Source organism: Acomys russatus, chromosome 24 (genome assembly GCF_903995435.1).
Source record: "Acomys russatus chromosome 24, mAcoRus1.1, whole genome shotgun sequence".
Lineage (NCBI taxonomy): Eukaryota > Metazoa > Chordata > Mammalia > Rodentia > Muridae > Acomys > Acomys russatus.
This window is the reverse complement of record NC_067160.1, coordinates 56,728,894-56,747,320: the sequence shown is the minus strand read 5'-3', so window position 1 is coordinate 56,747,320 and position 18,427 is coordinate 56,728,894. Positions and strand designations below refer to the sequence as shown.

Genomic DNA, 18,427 nt, shown 5'->3' with positions numbered 1-18,427 from the left:
AACTTTAACAACAATAAAATAACAAAAAGCCTACACACACATGGAAACTGAACAATGCTCTACTCAACAACAACTGGGTCAGGGGTGAAATAAAGAAATCAAAGACTTCCTAAAATTCAATGAAAATTAAGGCACAACATACCCAAACCTATGGGACACAACGAAAGCAGGGCTAAGAGGAAAGTTTATGGCACTAAATGCCTTCATAAAGAAAGTGGAGGCATCTCATGCAAGCAACTTAATGGAGCACCTGAAAGCCATAGGGAAAAAAAAAGCAGACACACCCAAGAGTAGTAGATGCCTGGAACTAATCAAACTCAGGGCTGAAATAAATAAATTAAAAGCAAAGAAAACAATTCAAAGAATCAATAAAACCAAGAGCTGGCTCTTTGAGAAAAATCAACAAGATAGACAAACCCTTGGCCAAACTAACTAAAAGGCAAATGAAGAGTACACAAATCAAAAAAATCAGAAATGAAAACAGAGACATGAAGACAGATACCGAGGAAATCCAAAGAATCATTAGGTCTTACTTTGAAAGCCTATATGCCATAAAATTTGAAAATCTAAATGATATAGACAAATTTCTTGATAAATTTCACTTAACCAAAGTTGAATCAGGATCAGATAAACAAGTTAAACTGTTCTATATCCCCTAAAGAAATAGAAGCAGTCATCCCCACCAAATAAAGCCCAGGGCCAGATGGATTCAGCACGGAATTCTACCAGACCTTCAAAGAAGAGCTAATACTAATACTCCTCAAACCATTCCACAAAATAGAAACAGAAGGAACACTACCAAATTCATTCTATGAAGCCACAGTCACCTTCATACCTAAGCCACACAAAGACACAACAAAGAAAGAGAATTTCAGACCAATTTCACTCATGAACATTGATGCAAAAATAATAAAATACTTGAACACTGAATCCAAGAATACATCAAAATATCATCCACCATGACCAGGCATGCAGTGGTGGTCCAATATACAGAAATCCATCAGTGTAATCAACCATATAAACAAACTGAAAGGAAAAAAACCACATGATCATCTCCTTAGATGTCAAAAAAACATTTGACAAAATCCCACACCCATTCATGTTAAAAGTCTTGGAGAGATCAAGGATACAAGGCCCACACCTAAACATAGCAAAGACTATATACAGCAAGCCTACAACCAACATCAAACTAAACAGAGAGAAATTTAAATAAATCCACTGAAATCAAGGCCAGGACAAGGCTGTCCATTCTTACCATATCTCCTCAATATAGTACTTGAAGATTCTAGCTACAGCAATAACACAACTAAAGGAGATCAAGGGGATCCACATTGGGAAGGAGGAAGTCAAAGTATCACTATTCATGGATGATATGACAGTATACATAAGTGATAAACACCTTTATCAAGGTGGCTGGATAAAAAATCAACTAAAAAAGTCAGTAGCCCTCCTGTATACAAGTGACAAACAGGCTGGGAAATAAATTAGGGAAACTACACCCTTCACAGTAGCCACAAATATAAAGTATCTTGGTGTAACTCTATCCAAGCAAGTGCAAGACTTACATGAAAAAATCTTCAAGTCTCTGAAGAAGGAAATTAATTAAGTTACCAGAAGATGAAAAGATCTCTCATGCTCATGGATCGGGAGAATCAACATAGTAAAAATGTCCATCTTACTACCAAAAGAAATATACAGATTCAATGCAGTCACTATCAAAATATCTACACAATTCTTTATAGTCCTTGAAAGATCAATTCTCAACTTCATATGAAAAAAAAAATACAGAATAGCTAAAACAATCCTGTACAATAAAAGATCTTCTGAAGGACTCTTCATCCCTGATCTTAAGCTGTATTATAGAGCAACAGTAATAAAAATGAAATGGTACTGGCCTAGGAATAGCCTGGTTGATCAATGGAGTCGAATCGTAGACCCAGAAATAAACCTAAACACCTATGGACATTTGATTTTTGACAAAGCCAAAACTATACAATGGAAAAAATAACATCTTTAACAAATGGTGCTCGCCTAACTGGATGTCTACATGTAGAAAAATGGAAATAGATCCATATTTATCACCCTGCACAAAACTAAAGTCCAAATGGATTAAGTAAGGACCTCCATATAAAACCAGACACACTAAATCTGTTAGAAGAAAAAATGAGGAAGAGCCTTGAACTCATTGGCACAGGAGACAACTTCCTGTACAGAACACCAACAGCCCAGGCTCTAAGGTCAACAATTAATAAATGGGACCTCATGAGACTGAGAAGCTTCTGTAAGGTAGAAGACACTGTCAAGAGAACAAAGCGACAGCCTACAGACTAGGAAAAGATCTTTACCAACTCTACATCTGACAAAGAGCTAATATCCAAAATATACGAAGAACTCAAGAAATTAAACACCACCAAACCAATTAACCCAATTAAACATGGGTTACAGAGCTCAACAGAGAATTCTCAACAGAGGAATATCAAATGGCTGGGAAACACTTAAAGAAACGATCTGTGTCCCTAGTCATCAGGGAAATGCCGCTCAAAATGACTCTGAGATTCCATCTTATACCCATCATAATGGCTAAGATAAAAAAAAAAACTCAAGTGACAGCCCATGCTGGCAAGGATGTGGAGAAAGGGGAACACTCCTCCATTGCTGGTGGGAGTACAAACTTGTATGACCACTTTGAAAATCAATCTGGTGCTTTCTCAGAAAACTGGGAATAGTTCTACCTCAAGACTCAGCTATACCACTTCGGAGCATATACCTGAAAGATGCCCCACCATACAACACCAGCATTTGCTCAACCATATTCATAGCAGCTTTATTCATAATAGCCAGGATCTGGAAACAACCTAGATGTCCCTCAACTAAAGAAACTGTGGAGCGGTTACACAATGGAATACTATATAGTTATCAAAACCAAGGAAATCTTGAAATTTGCAGGCAAGTGGATGGAACTCGAAATGATCATCCTGAGTGAGGTAACCCAGACCCAGAAAGACATGCATGGTATATACTCACTGATAAGTGGGAATTAGCCCACCATGGATGTTCTCTGAGAGACTCCACCCAGTCGGGGTTAGGAACAGGTACTGGAACTCACAGCCAGACTCTTGGTGGAGTGCTGAGAGTTGTATGGGAGAGTGGGGATGCGGGTAGGATCTAGAGGGGTCAGGAGCCCCACAGAGAGGCCATCAAGGTGGTGGATCTGGACGGGGGTCAGGGGGGGCTGCACAAACTGATGCACCAACCAAGGACACTGCATGCAAAGTACCTAGACCCCTGTTCAGGCATAGCCGATGGACAGCCCATTCTCCATGTGTTGGGGGAGAGATGGGGAGAGAGTGGGGACTGCCTTTGACATAAACTCTGGTGCCCTGTATTTGATCACTGCCCCTTGATAGGGCAGTCTTGCAGGCACACAGAGGAAGGGGATGCAGGTTATCCTGATGAGACCTGGTAGACTGTGACCAGGCAGTGGGAGAGGAGTGCCCCCCCATTAGAGCTATAAGGGGGGAATAGGATGGAAGAGGAAGGGGGTAACAGGAAGATAAGACTGAGGGTATAATAATGGGGATGTAATGCCAAAAAATAATAATTTAAAAAGAGAGTATTTCTCAACTTACTTTAAATGTACTTTATTTTGATGTAAGAAACAAAGATATGACGGGAAATAAGGCAGTCTTCCTTTATGACGTTCTTCAGTATAATTTCAGTGAACTGACTCTAGACATAAAATCTTCAGGGCAGTTTTACCAAACCAAATCCACCAGTACATAAAAGAAGATAATAATTGATGCCACTGTCAAGGGTTAGCCCAGTAGCGGAAGGCTGGCCTGGCATTGTAAAGCTCAGTCAGTGTTACTTACTGGGTCAAGCAATGATAGAAACCAAGTGACATCCCCACAGCCACACAGGAAAAAGCGTGTGCCAAACGCCAACACTCAGCTGTGCTAAGAATCCTTCTATGTGGAACTTGAATTAATATATGATAAAGGCTGTCTGTGAAAAAACGCAGCTAGTTAATACTTGGCATAGGAGCGCTCGAGGTCAGGACTAAGGCAGCAGCTGCAGCGCACTGTCAGCACTTGTTTTCAGGAATGTACCTGAGGCCCTAGACATTTTCATAGAGAAACAAGAGCAAGAAGTGATGGAAGAGGAGGAAAACAGAAGCAAAATATGTTTAAATTTAAAAATTTCTTTAAATAATAAAAAAGCAAGAAATGAAAAAATGAAAATGTGTGTTTAGAGTTGATATCATCTGTGTAAAATTTCCAGTCTGGGTTGTTGTTGTTATTGGTGTTTTTTTGTTGTTGTTGTTTTGTTTTTTTTGTTCTTTGTTTTTGAGACAGGGTTTCTCTGTGTAGCCTTGACTGTCCTAGACTCACTTTGTAGACCAGGCTAGCCTCGAACTCACAGAGATCTGCCTGCCTCAGCCTCTCAGTAGGCGTGCGCCATTGAAGCTGACAGGTATGCAATCTGGTATACAAAAGCATTTGCATTTCCCTGTACTCGTAATTGACAATAGAGAAATCCAATGTTTTCTTGAAAACGTTCCTGGAAAATAAGCACAGTACAGTGTTTCCTATTGTGGGTACCATGCTTGATTCTGTGAGCTTATAGGAAGAACCAAAGAAGAGCCGAGCAGCGTGCAAGTATGCTGTGCGTAGGCTCTATCAGCCTTAGACTCCCCCTAATCATCAAGGTCATTGCCGTCCAGACAGTCCCAACAGATAAACCAACTCTAAAATGTATGTAGGAATGTAAACAAACCTGAATAGTAGTTTTTTGCTTTTTTAAAAAGAGCAAGGTTAGGAAGCAGGCCCTTCCCAAGTAGCTTTCCATGAAGTTATGTTGATCAAGGTGTGGCTGAGAGAAACCCACGTACGTATGGCCAACTGATTTTCTGCAGTGCTGCGAAGGCAATTGATATGGAAAAGATAGCATCCCGAAGAAGCAGTGATTTTAAAATTCAGACAGCTATTTGCAAAAGGAAAGACTTTTTTAAAATACTCATACAGTTTAGAATGCGTACTAATTTTCTTGTTGCTATGACAAAAGACAACTTTAAAAAGGAAGGGCTTATAGGTGGCGCATGCCTTTGATCCCAGCACTCGGGAGGCAGAGGCAGGCAGATCTCTATGAGTTCGAGGCCAGCCTGGTCTACAAAGTGCAAAGGGCTACACAGAGCAACCCTATTTGGGAAAGCCTCCCCCCCCTCCGCAAAGGAAGAATTTATTTTAGCTGACCATCTGGGGGATTTATCCACTGTGGTGGGGAAGTATTGTGTGTGTGGGGTGGGGTGGGGGGGGTGCTGAGGCAGCTGCTCAGCTCTTCCCGAGTCAGGGAGCAGAAAGGAATGCTGAGACTTTCAGTTCCCATCCCTTTCTTTTGAGCCCAGGACTGCAGCCATATCTTGGTGCTGCCTTACTTAAACCTCTTTGACGACACCTTCATAAACATGCAATTCTAAATTCTGTCAAGATGAAACATCACCAGGGTGCTGGCCCAAAATTCCGCAGACTGGATACCTTGCCCAGGAAATACATTTCTCAGAGTTTTGGCGACTATCAAGTCCAGTACCGAGGTGCTGCAGGATGGAGCTTTTTCTGAGGTCTCTTCTTGCTGTGGTTTTTCACTGTCTTTCTGTTGAGGACGTAAGGTGAGAGGGTGGGTGAGGGGTGAGATTTCTGCTATCTTCTCGAAAGGGCACTTTTAGCCTTTAATTCCTTCAATGATAACCCTCTTCTAGGCTTTTCCACAATCACTGGTTCTTAAGACTTCTGTGTAGCAAGGGGGAAAGCCTTTCTATATGTGCCGTGTAACCTCCTACAAAATTTAACTCAAAATGGGTCATAGATACAGTTTTAAAATGAAAAAAAAAAAAAACAAAAAACAAAAAACAAAAAAACCAAAAAAAACCTCTAGAGGAAAAAAAAAGTTGGCAACTGAGTAAAGGGAGATTTCTTTGTAGAAAGATGCACCAAAGTGGATTGGTTAAGTGTGCTTACTACCCTGCCAGAGTATCAGAGCTTGGATCCTAGGAAGAGACTCACAAGTAGGATCTGGTACCATGGGAAACCCCTACAATCACACACACAACACACATAGATATATACATACATAAGATAAATGCATGAACCATACAGGAAAATTGGTAAGTCAAACGTCATAAAAATAAAACATTCACTCTCCCCAAGATATTTAAGGTGCCTGGGTTATAGCTCTGTTGTAGAACATGTACAGACCCTGGATTTTTATCCTAGGCACACATGCACATGTGCACACACGTACACATGCTCTCACACACCCTCACTCACATGCACACACACACACACTGTCGTACTGCCTCCAGAACTACTCAGCAGGAAGGTCTGTAAGCAGCCTGCAGGTCTGTGCTTCACACTGTCTTTCCGCGGCATGTGTCTTCCTCACACACTGTCTCCTGCTCTGCCTGAATGAGAGCCTGCATGACTGCTGCTGCTGCTGACATCTGTCTTCCCTTTCCTTCTTGTTCTGCCCCCAGCAGGGACAAAGCAGCACCAGTGTGATGCTCAGCTGAGAAAGGAGATCTCTTCTGTGTGGGCTAATCTGCCCCAGAAGACGCTGGACTTACTAGTACCACCCCACAAACGTAAGTGGGGGAGGGAAAGGTACCCTCTGGGCCCACCTTCCCTGTTCCCTCAAGGGCTATGAGAGCACAGCCAGGGACTGTGTTGCCTTGGTGCCCCCCCCCCACCCCCGCCTCATCCCTCTGTAGCCATGCTGGGTAGCACAGGAGTCGTGAGATCTGATCGGGGTCTCCCACTTTGAGGATATGCCTCACAACATTTAAAAAACGCAAGAGGGTACCCTGGTATGGGCACAAAAAGAGGAGGTGCTTAATTCTGAGGGCCTCTTGGGCCCCCAGGACACAGGACTAGTTAGATGCGCAGAGTGGGACTCACTCCTGTAGCTGAGCCCCGTCTGGAGCCATCCAGCTCAGTGCGTTTCCAGGAGACCACGTAGGGCTGAGGGAAAGATGCTGCCTCCTTATCTGGCTAAATTTTCTGTGGCTTCTTCGTGCTGTCTGCCCTCCAAACCTCTCCCTCTGTCTCTTCTCTTTGCCTCTCCCCTCAGCTGATGAGATGACAGTGGGGAAAGTCTATGCGGCTCTGATGATATTTGACTTCTACAAGCAGAACAAAACCACCAGAGATCAGACTCACCAAGCGCCCGGAGGCCTGTCCCAGGTACCGCTGTGGGAGACCTACAGCTGAACAAGGCTCCGTCTCAGAGGAAGACTCACACACAGGGACAGACCAAAGAGATACATGTTGATATCCCAGCGTTGCGGTTATCTTTGCTCATGGTTATGTGGGAGGCAGGAGGTACATCTTCCTGGTGTGTCACTTCCGTGTCTTCAGGGATTACCATATGGAGGGTCTGCATCTGACCCTGGGTTGGATTCCAGGCGGCAGTCCCTGTGAACTGAAGATGAGAGGTGGATGATGGATTCTGTAACATGAACACTTAAATGGGGAAAAACTAAGACACTCCAGGGGTCCCCCAGCCTGCCTTGATCTGTTTGCACGGTCCTCTTGGAAAGCAAGGCTGTGCTGCAGAAGCAGGAGCCAGCCCACACTGTTCCGAGCAGACACAGGGCTCTGCTACACGCTGTAACAGGTTGAGGTCCTCAGGCACAGGGCTCTTCTCTGTTGTCCTTTGCAGATGGGCCCTGTGTCCCTGTTCCACCCTCTGAAGGCCACCCTGGAGCAGACACAGCCTGCCGTGCTGCGAGGAGCTCGCGTGTTCCTTCGGCAGAAGAGCGCCGCTTCCCTCAGCAATGGCGGGGCCATGTGAGTGCCGGTGGGGAGAGCTCAAGGGCAGTGGGGGTGGGGGGGGCTGGTGTCTGTGACCACACACTACCTGGTTCTGAATGCCTTCTGGCCTCTACCTCACTGCCTGAGCATAGGAAGTCCTCAGGCCCATCCCACTTCCGGGCCTGAGCTCTGGAGCAGCTCCATGTCTGCCTCCACCCGTGGGTGCACACAGACATTTGAAAGCTGGTGTCCATTGCTGCTGCCAGGTTTTTCTACCTGCTGGTTTCTGCGGTGGGCCCTGAGGTTAGCTTCATGGCACCAGGTAGACAGCCTTGTTCTGTCGAAATGGGGGTGGATAGCTGTGTTACTCCTGAGGTGACAGCCACAGCAGGTACCCCTCTCTTCTAGGGTCTGCTGTCACTGGCTTCTAATTTCTGTGGGCTCCTAACTGCTTCTTCCTGAGCTTTCAAATGCCTAGACAGTTCTCAAATTCATAGACAATTATGATTCTGACCTTCCTGTTTCCTCTGAGCCGTTTTCCTCCCAGTTTCCCATTTTGGTTTAATTTCACAAACAAATTGGCCTGGCCCTCTTGTTTCACTTTACTTTTGGACAGTGTTTCTTTTCTTTCTTTTTTTTTTTTTTTAAGATTTATTTATTTATGTATTTATGTATACATTGCTCTGCCTGCTTGTACCCTGCAGACCAGAAGAGGGCATCAGATCACATTATAGATGATTGTGAGCTACCATGCAGTTGCTGGGAATTGAACTCAGGACCTCTGGAAGAGCAGTCAGTGCTCTTAACCACTGAGCCATCTCTCCAGCCCAGACAGTGTTTCTTGATATGAGTTCAAAGAGTTGGAAACTGAGGGTCATGTTTCTCACCCGAGGCTGTGGACAGACTCTGGGCAGGGCTTATTCCACACTGGAGGCCAGGCTCTTTCAGCTGCCAGGCATGCCCATCTTTCCTTACTTGGTGGCTCCAAGAGACTTACACCTCATGTTGGCCCTGAAAATGGCAAGAGAGCAGCGTGCAGGACCTTGTTTGGACCTCTGCTTCTGCCTGTACCACTATCAGCATTGCAGAGCCAGGCCCACGTTCATGATGTGGGCATGCGGAGGACAGTGCAGAGGGGAACCCTGTCAGCACGTGCTGGTAGAAGTGGCTCCAAGTTGAAGAAGTCCATCCTAAGGCCTGCCACACAGAGCCCTACAAATATCCTCACTTACACACTTTCCCTTGCACAAGTTGCTTAGGGTCCCACTTGTGCATTTAAAATTAAAGATACTCTGAGCATGTGTAGAAGACTGTGAGAGAGGGAATGTGTGCACATATGTGAGCTGTGTGGAGATGTGTATGTGAGAGGGGTATTCTATAGAGTGTGTGGTCTCTTTGATTTGATCCAGGCTTCCAGGAGGATAAAAGATCCAGGTATTTTGAAGATTATAACTGTTGCATAAAGCCATTAAGGGTTTCACAGAACATCAGTGTCTCAGTTGGGGTTTTGTTGCTGTGAAAAGACGTCATGACCACAGCGACTCTTATGAAGGAAAACACTAAATTAGGGCTGGCTTACAGTTCAGAGGTTTAGTCCATTATCATCATGGCGGGAAGCATGGCGGCGTGCAGGCAGACATGGTGCTGGAGAGGTAGCTAAAATGTATACATCTGTATTGGCAGGCAGCAGGAAGAAAGAGAATGCCACTGGGCCTGGCTTGAGCTTCTAAAACCTCAAAGCCCGCCCCCACTGACACACTTCCTCCAAGTTACTCCAACAAGGCCACACCTACTCCATCCCTCCAATACTGCCACTCCCTTTGAGTTTATGGAGGCAATTTCCTTTCAAACCACTAGTCAGAGAACACGCTATCCCATTGTTCCAGCAATGGAGGATCTGAGCTATGCTGTGACCTCAGGACTGGCAGTGCGCCAGGGTTTAGCCTGGCTGCTGCACCCCCCCCCTGCCCCCCCCCCCCCAGCTAGAGCCCATCCCGGGGCTTGCTTCAAGAGTCATTGAGGTGAGTTGGCCTTCAATACTCCAAGAAGACAACTGGATGAGTCTTATTTAAAATGTGCAGAAAGGACAGGTCTGGCCGACTGTCCGAGTGCACTATGTGTTCAGGAGTCTGGCTCCATGCTGACTGTGACAACGAGTCGTTCAACCTGTATGGTACAAATATCCTGATTGCAGTGGGTCTGCCTGGGAAGAACCAGTGCTGTGTGGAGTACTTCCAGCACCATGAGGAGCGAGCATGGTGTGAGGTGAGGGCAGGTGAGGTGAGGAGCAGGTGGTGAGGTGAGGAGCAGGTGGTGAGGTGAGGGGCAGGTGAGGTGAGGAGCAGGTGAGGTGAGGAGCAGGCGGTGAGGTGAGGGCATATATAGTCTGATAATTAGGAAGTGGACAGGACAGTGAGCAGGCCCTTCATGGAAGAGCTCCCAGCAAGAAACTCCGGAGGAGAGAGGCCCAGGAAGGATCCTGGAGTTTCTTTAGCTGTTGGCTGATTACTATTCACCACATAGTAACTGTGCCCCTCCCACCACTGCCTGTGGCAGAGGCTTGATGCCTGTGTCATAGAAGAACTCTCTGATTGCCCCCAGACCAGGGAGTGATGGGGCTGGCTTTCCTCGGAATAAGTGTTTCAAGTCCTTTGCTCTGAGAGTACCGTTTAGCTTGGAGCCATGTTGAGTGCATGCTCTGTGATGTGTCTTGGTTTAGGCCATGCTGGAGCTCCTGTGCTGGGATGGCTGGGAGGTCAGGGGGAAGGAGACAGGTCCTTACTGCCAAGTCTGTGGCTGGTGGAGATCCCCACATTAGTAGTGTGCTGCGGACCACAGGTCTCTAACTCTGCAGAACATTTTCTTTTTCTCCAGACAAACCCAGGAAAGCGGCATCAAGGAGTCGCTGTCCTGGGGCACGCAGAGGACCCAGGATGCACTTTATGAGGCCAGAGCACCTCTAGAACGTGGCCATTCTGCAGAGATCCCTGTGGGGCAGCCAGGAACACTGGTGAGCCTTTGCTGGAGGGATTGTATGAGATAGGAACACAGTGTGAGACGTACCGGGAGCATGTGTGATGGGGGCGTGTGAGTCAGGGTGAGGATGCGTGAGATGGGGAGATGAGCCGAGGGTGGGGTCAAGTGTTGTGGGAGTTGGAGGGTTTGGGGCGGGGACTGGGGTGAGATAGCGGTCAGAGGGACCAGATAGCTCCGTGATGTGTAACTTAGGAGGCCGCTGTCCTCCAGGCTGTGGATGTCCAGATGCAGAACATGACGCTGAGAGGACCTGAAGGGGAGCCCCAGCCAGGGCTGGAGAGCCAAGGCCGAGCTGCCTCTATGCCGCGCTTGGCAGCGGAAACACAGGTATTGTCTCGGAAGGGCCTGGGCTGTGGAGAAGATGGTGTGCACACAGAGGACGGTGCTTGATGAGGAGGCTGGGGTAGAGAAACAGGTGGCACCTAGAGAGCCTGCCTGAAGTCACCTGCCTGTGTAACCTTGGACGCCTCCCACCCTTGGGTGACATGGTACCTACCTCACCAGGACAGTCTTTCGGTCAGGCATTAGTCACCACATTGTGGATCGGCAGCTTTGGTGTCCTCCCTCAGCTCTGGTCCCCCAACCTCTAGTGTCTCCCAGCCCAGCCTACTGTCTCCTGGGTGTTACTCCTATGGGCTCAAGGCCCTCAGCCCTGCTGCCTTTGGCTCCATCGTCGCATCTTCTCCTTTCCTGGGATTCTGCTCTAGGACCAGAACAGAAACTACAACCCAGGAAGTAATGTTTCGTGCCTCAGTCTACCCTTTTGCTGTTTGGGGTTCTGGCATGGCCCTTCCTGCCCTGTCCCTGAACCTCCAGACTTTTTTTTTTTTTTTTTTTTTTTTTTTGCCTCTTGTGAGGTTTCTGTCATTAGGCCATTTCACTAGGAGCCAGATGCCCAGCTTCGGAATCGACAAGCCCCTTTCTCAATGTCACAGGGAGGAGTCTGTGGCATTCCCACTTTTGAAGCCAAGAAAGGGGGGCTGCTGGTTGATCTGGGTCTTTAGTGCCCAGGCCTATGTGGTTTGCCTCCTGGCTCTGTTTCTTCTTCTTCCTATGGTCATGGATATATTTCTTTTAAAATGTTTTATTTTATTTAAATAATTTATTCAGATTACATCTCAATTGTTACCCTCTCACTTGTATCTTCCTGTTCCCTCTCCCTCCCTCTTTCACCCTCTTCCCCTCCCCTAAGTCTGGGACAGAAGGGGACCTCCTCCCCCACCATATGATTACAGCCTCATCCTGGTAGCCTGCTTACCTTTCCTCTGAGTGCCACCAGGCCTCCCCACCAAGGGGAAGTGGTCAAATGGGGGCACCAGAGTTCACGTCAGAGTCAGTTTCTGTTCTCGACACAACTATGGAGAATGTGCTGTCCATTGGCTAGATCTGAGTAGGGGTTCTAGGTTTACAACATGCATTGTCTTTGGTTGGTACAGTAGTTTGAGGTGACCCCCCTGGGTCCAGATCCGCTAGCTTTGATGGTCTTCTTGTGGGTTTCTAGGATCCTCTGGGTCTTTCTATTTTCCCATTCTCCCTTATCTCTCTCAGCTGGAGTCCCAATAGGAAGTCCCAGCATCTGTCCCAATCTCCTGATAAGTGAAGACTTTCAGGTGACATCCCTGTTGGGCTAGTGTCCAGTTATGAGTATATACCATGTGTATCTTTCTGGTTCTGGGTTAACTCACTCAGGGTGATCATTTCTAGTTCCATCCATTTGCCTGCAAATTGGAAGATTTCTTTGTTTTTAATAGCTGGGTAGTACTACATAGTATAAATGTACCACAGTTTCTTTACCCATTCTTCGACTGAGGGACATCTAGGTTGTTTCCAGGTTCTAGCTATTACAAATAAGGCTGCTATGAACATGGTTGAGCATATGTCCTTGTTGTGGGGTGGAGCCTCTTCTGGGTATATTCCAAGGAGTGGAATAGCTCGGTCTTGAGGAAGCCCTATTCCCAGTTTTCTGAGAAAGCACCAGATTGATTTCCAAAATGGTTGTACTAGTTTGCACTCCCACCAGCAATGGAGGAGTGTTCCCCTTTCTCCACATCCTTGACAGCATGTGCTGTCATTTGAGCTTTTGATCTTAGCCATTCTGATGGGTATAAGATGGAATCTCAGAGTTGTTTTGATTTGCATTTCCCTGATGACTAAGGACATTGAGCATTTCTTTAAATGTTTCTCAGCCATTCGATATTCATCTGTTGAGAATTCTGTTTAGTTCTGAGCCTCATTTCTTAATTGGGTTATTTGGTTTGGTGGTGTTTAATTTCTTGAGTTTTTAGACACTTTGGATATTAGCTCTTTGTCAGATGTAGGGTTGGTTAAGATCTTTTCCCAGTCTGTAGGCTGTCGCTTTGTTCTGTTGACAGTGTCTTCTGCCTTACAAAAAAACCAGAGACACTAAATCTGTTAGAAGAAAAGTGGGGAAAAGCCTAGAACTCATTGGCACAGGAGACAACTTCCTGTACAGAACACCAACAGCCCAGGCTCTAAAGTCAACAATTAATAAATGGGACCTCATGAGGTCATGGATATATTTCATGCGCTCTTTATTTTCACCCTTTTCTCCTCCCCACTGGACACACTTCCCTTCACATGTCTCTACATGGCTGTAGCCTACAGCGCACTCCACCCTCTTCTTCTTTCCTTCCGCCTTGCTGTTTCCTCTTCTTCCGTCTTATGACCCCATCCGGTGGTGTCACAGGCTGAGGTACTTCTGTCTTGTGTTTAACACTCAGGTAGCTGTGCCTAAGCTCCATAGCACTTTCTTTCCGTAGGTCCTAATTTCGTAAGTCATGGTTGGGGTGGGGATGGGGCAACATAGGGGTCAATCCTCCGGATGAACCAAAAGAAGTGAATCACACTAGGATTCCTCCATCAAACAAGCAACCCATTTCCTGGCAGGACCCACACTAACAGCCCAGCTTCCAGCCAGCCTGTCTGGAGGGATGCCCCACCCACAGACTTGTTCCTTCTCGCTTGACTGTGTCTTGATCAGGTTCATTTTCTCTGCCAATTAAAGAATTAGAAGGGGGCGGGAAAGGTGGCTCAGAGGTTAAGAACGCTGCCTGTTCTTCCAAAGGTCCTGAGTTCAATTCCCAGCAACCACGTGGTAGCTCACAACCATCCATACTAAGATCTGGTGCCCTCTTCTGGAGTGCAGGGGTACATGCAGGTGGTACACTCTACACATAATAAATAAATCTTAAAAAGGAAAAAAGAATTAGAAGGTAGAGGGAAAACCTCACGGACACTATTAGGATGTATGCAGCAAAAATAAAAGTCACACCATGTGGCAGATCCATGCGAGAGGTTTTAATAGGGAAGGGAATAAGAGGCGTACAGAGGCCGACTCTGGAGACACACAAGGGAGAAGGGCAGGGGGATGGGAGGGATTCACTTTATAAGTCGGCCTAGTTCGTGTGTGGGAGGTGCACATGAACGCGCAGAAGGTGCATACGTGGCTTAGAGGACCTGAATTCTTCTGGCTAGCAGCGACATGTTTTTGGGGTTGCCTTTTGTTGTGGCTGTATCACTTCCTCTTTACTAATACACACACACAGGCAGCAGTGGAGAAATCTCCCAACACCACAGACAGCAGCAGACAGAATCTGTAGTTGACGAGAAGTGTATGGGGTGAGGAGACTTACACAGGTCTCAGACATGGAGAGAAAGACCGTCTGGAAAGCAGAGTGGAACTCGGGAGACTGAGAAGTCCAGTCTCTTTGATGGCTGAAGTTTTTGTTTGTTTGTTTGTTTGTTTTTTTAATCTCTGAAGAGTTTTCCGTCTCTAATTTAGGGTTAGTCTGTTTGGAGCTGGTTGATCAGCCTACAACTGTTGTGTAATTAGATCTTGATCTGGCCTGTTGAGGTATAGTCCATCAGCCAGGAGGCCTGCTGGTGGGAGAGGGAGAAAAAAAAAAAAGCTCACAAGGTCTTTGTTTTAAGCTGCCAGGCTTTTGTCTCAGGTCAGGAGGATGAGGAAGAAGAAGCCACCTTGGAAGTCCACTACCTTTGTTTTCACTGAGCCCCTCTCCCTAGCCGTGTACCCCCTGCTCTCTCATCCTCTGCCAGCTCAGGCCAAGCGCCTCCTCATCCTTGTCCTTTGCCTGCAGCCTGCCCCTGACGCCAGCCCCATGAAGCGCTCTATCTCCACACTGGCTCCACGCCCCCATGGCACCCAGCTTTGCAACACCGTCCTGGACCGGCCTCCTCCTAGCCAGACATCACATCACCACCACCACCGCTGCCACCGGCGCAGAGAGAAAAAGCAGAGGTCCCTGGAAAAGGGGCCCAGCCTGTCTGTTGACACAGAAGGTGGTGAGTGTTACAGGGTCTCAGGAGCCTTATGAATCGATATGGCCTGATTTGGGATAGGGTCTAGCAGTCCTTGGTATCCATATGGTCCCAGAAGGTTCCCACAGCAGAAAGGGGTATGAGTCCCAGTTCTGGGGACTAGGCAGAGCCATGGGCTACCTCAGGTGTTGAGTCTGTAGGTCGAGAGCCAGAGGTTTCTGTCCTGCCCTGGTCAGCTGAGCCAACCTCTTCCCTTCTTTGCCAGCGCCGAGCACTGCCCCAGGATCTGGCATGCCTCAAGGAGAAGCGCCCACCGGCTGCCGCCGGGAGCGTAGGCAGGAGCGAGGCCGGTCCCAGGAGCGGAGGCAGCCCTCATCTTCCTCTTCAGAGAAGCAGCGCTTCTATTCCTGTGACCGATTTGGAAGCCGGGAGCCCCCGCAACCCAAGCCCTCCCTCAGTAGTCACCCCACATCTCCAACTGCGGCGCTAGAGCCAGGACCCCACCCACAGGTACCCAAACAGGGCAGTAGGGTTCAACATTCCAACTTTGCTTTTCCGCAGATCTTTGAGTGCCCTCTGTGCCCTGCCACCCCATACCTGCCTTTCTAGCCACTGTGTCCCCTGATCAGTTAGGTTGGTACTCCCGAAACCAGCAGCACTTTCTTCTAATCGCTCTTTTTATTTTCCTCTCTGACTGTGGGCTTCTAGTTAGTGTGTCCCTCGCTCCTGCTTCCTCTTCGTTTCCATAGCATCCTGCCTGCATCCCTTCCCTACGATGCCTATGTTGTCTGCGTGCTGTGTTGTCTAATGTGACTTTTGTTTTTACTTGCTGTTTCCTTTTTCATGTAGGGCAGTGGTTCCGTTAATGGGAGCCCCTTGATGTCAACATCTGGTGCTAGCACCCCGGGCCGAGGTGGGCGGAGGCAGCTCCCCCAGACTCCCCTGACTCCACGCCCCAGCATCACCTACAAGACCGCCAATTCCTCACCTGTCCACTTTGCTGGGGGTCAGAGTGGCGTCCCAGCCTTCTCCCCCGGCCGACTCAGCCGCGGCCTTTCTGAACACAACGCCCTGCTGCAGAAAGAGCCCCTGAGCCAGCCTCTAGCCGCTGGCTCTCGCATTGGCTCTGACCCTTACCTGGGGCAGCGTCTGGACAGTGAGGCCTCTGCCCATACCCTGCCTGAGGATACACTTACTTTTGAAGAGGCAGTGGCCACCAACTCTGGCCGATCCTCCAGGACTTCCTACGTGTCCTCCCTCACCTCCCAGTCTCACCCTCTCCGCCGCGTGCCCAATGGCTACCACTGCACTTTGGGACTCAGCACCGGCGTCCGGGCGCGGCACAGCTACCACCACCCAGACCAGGACCACTGGTGCTAGCTGCGCCACGACCACCCCGTGCACCAGCTCCGTGGGTGCGGGTTCCAGTTGATGAGTTTTATCATCCGCTCTGGGCTGTGAGGTCACAGCCCCGGGAGGAGGGTCCTCACATCGTGGCCTCTGTGGTGGAGGCTCCTGCTTTTCTCCCTCTCTCCCTTTTACACTGGATAGACTAATAAAGCCCTTTCTTAGAGGGATCTGGTTCTCTCTAGCCTCCTGTGTACTGCCTTCCTGGGTTCCATTCCAGATGTTGGATCCTAAGCAGGAGGTAGCTGAGTTGAGATGGACCCAGCAAATCCAAATCCTAGGTCATGGCCTCCAGCATCCAGGGTGGGTCCCTAGGGGCTTTCTGAGGAGGTCTGAGTCTCATGGAGAGTATTGTTTGTCCAAATGTGTGGCCTGGGGGATAGGGTGCAGCTGAAAGCAAGGAAAGGCGCCAGCCCAGCTGTGGCCTGGCAGCACCTGCCCACATCACTAATCTCGTGTCTATTAATGGTCTTGGAATCAAACAGCACATGTGTGTAGAAATGCACTCAAGGCCCCGCCTTTCACCGTGCTGTCACCATGATAGGGACCAACTCTGGAGAGCGTCTATGCTATTGATTCTGGTTTTCAGTCACAACACTTTCACTGTTTGTCATTTCTATATAGTTGATCTAGAAAAAAAAAAAAACAGAAAACAAAACAGGGAAGGAAATGTTCAAGGAACTTAAAAAAAAAAAAAATCAATGTGTAGGAAGGTCTGCATTTTGCATAGTTTCTGTGACGTATGCGATGTTTCTGTGTGGCTTCTCCCCTGCCCGGGATATCCCCAATGACCCTGGCTCCTCTGCTCAACCAAGTGCCTGATCTCTGGCTCTGAGCATCATGTATGAGGCGAGGCCTCAGGGACTGTCGAGTAGATTGGAGGAGAACTGCTCAGAGCAGCACTGCGGCTGCTGTCCTGGGGAACGCTGCTGCCACTGTCCAGCAGCATGTCAGAGAGGCAGCTGCTGTGCCCATGCTCCCCGCTGGAGGAGCAGAGTGTGTGCTTGCATGAGGCATTTTCAGTCTTTTTAAATCTGATTCTCAGGGACGGGGTGCCTGCCAAGTAGGGTATGATCTCTGTTGTGTTTAAAAAAAAAAAAAAGTTTTCACCAAATGCTGAAGAGGGCAAAAGTGCTTGTAAAGGAGACAGGACTAGGGGAAGGGGAAGGCGCCCCCACTGGCAGCACTACAGACTGGCAGGGAGGGCGTGGCTCCTGGAATGAGCCTGATGCCTAAAGCCTAGTTAGGTCCCTGGCCCAGGTCTGGAGATGGAGCAGTCACACAAACCTCACGGCTTCTTTGCAAAGGGAAAACCCATACTCAGGAAGGCGTTCAGTGTGCACAGGTGGCTGGGGGACTCTAAAGAAAGGCCGCGCATAAACGGCCAGGCATGCCACCTCTGTGTGTTCTCCGTGTTTTGAAACTTCTGATGACTTCTGGGTGGTTGTTGGTTTCTACTCCATGTTTCTCACAGAAGCCGTGTGTGTGTGTGTGTATGTGTGTGTGTGTGTGTATGTGCGCGCGTGTGTGGGTGCGTGCACAGGTGTGCATCAACGGAGATACAGGTGTGTGTGTGTGTGTGTGTGTGTTTGTGTGTAGGTGTGTTCAGCGAGTGGCTATTGTCAACCATAGGGCTATGCAACAAAAGACACATTACTAGAAACAAAACACAAGACCACCACTTGGTCTAGGGTTTCAGCATGATTGTGACCAAACCTTTTGTAGAATTTCCTTATATGAAGGCACAATACCCCAACACTTTAAAGATAACAGAGTATTTTATTCCAGTAGGGTAAAGTTAAACAGGGCCCCTGGACCGCGCATGTGACTGCACCTATGTTGCGACACTGAAGGATGTGCATTTTCATACGTTGTGCTCT

General features: G+C 47.9%; 1 protein-coding gene across 1 annotated transcript in view; it reads left to right on the top strand.

Annotated features, from left to right (window-relative positions):
* The window catches only part of Cacna1b (calcium voltage-gated channel subunit alpha1 B), a 174,103-nt gene extending 156,880 nt beyond the window's left edge, over positions 1-17,223 (top strand). Inside the window, exons 39-46 of the mRNA XM_051166217.1 lie at positions 6,530-6,637; positions 7,123-7,235; positions 7,714-7,841; positions 10,680-10,815; positions 11,052-11,168; positions 14,960-15,164; positions 15,406-15,650; positions 15,990-17,223. Of these exons, the coding sequence (XP_051022174.1) occupies positions 6,530-6,637; positions 7,123-7,235; positions 7,714-7,841; positions 10,680-10,815; positions 11,052-11,168; positions 14,960-15,164; positions 15,406-15,650; positions 15,990-16,520 (1,583 nt within the window). The 3' untranslated portion in view covers positions 16,521-17,223. The remainder of the gene's footprint in view (positions 1-6,529; positions 6,638-7,122; positions 7,236-7,713; positions 7,842-10,679; positions 10,816-11,051; positions 11,169-14,959; positions 15,165-15,405; positions 15,651-15,989) is intronic.
* Positions 17,224-18,427: the final 1,204 nt, after the last annotated feature.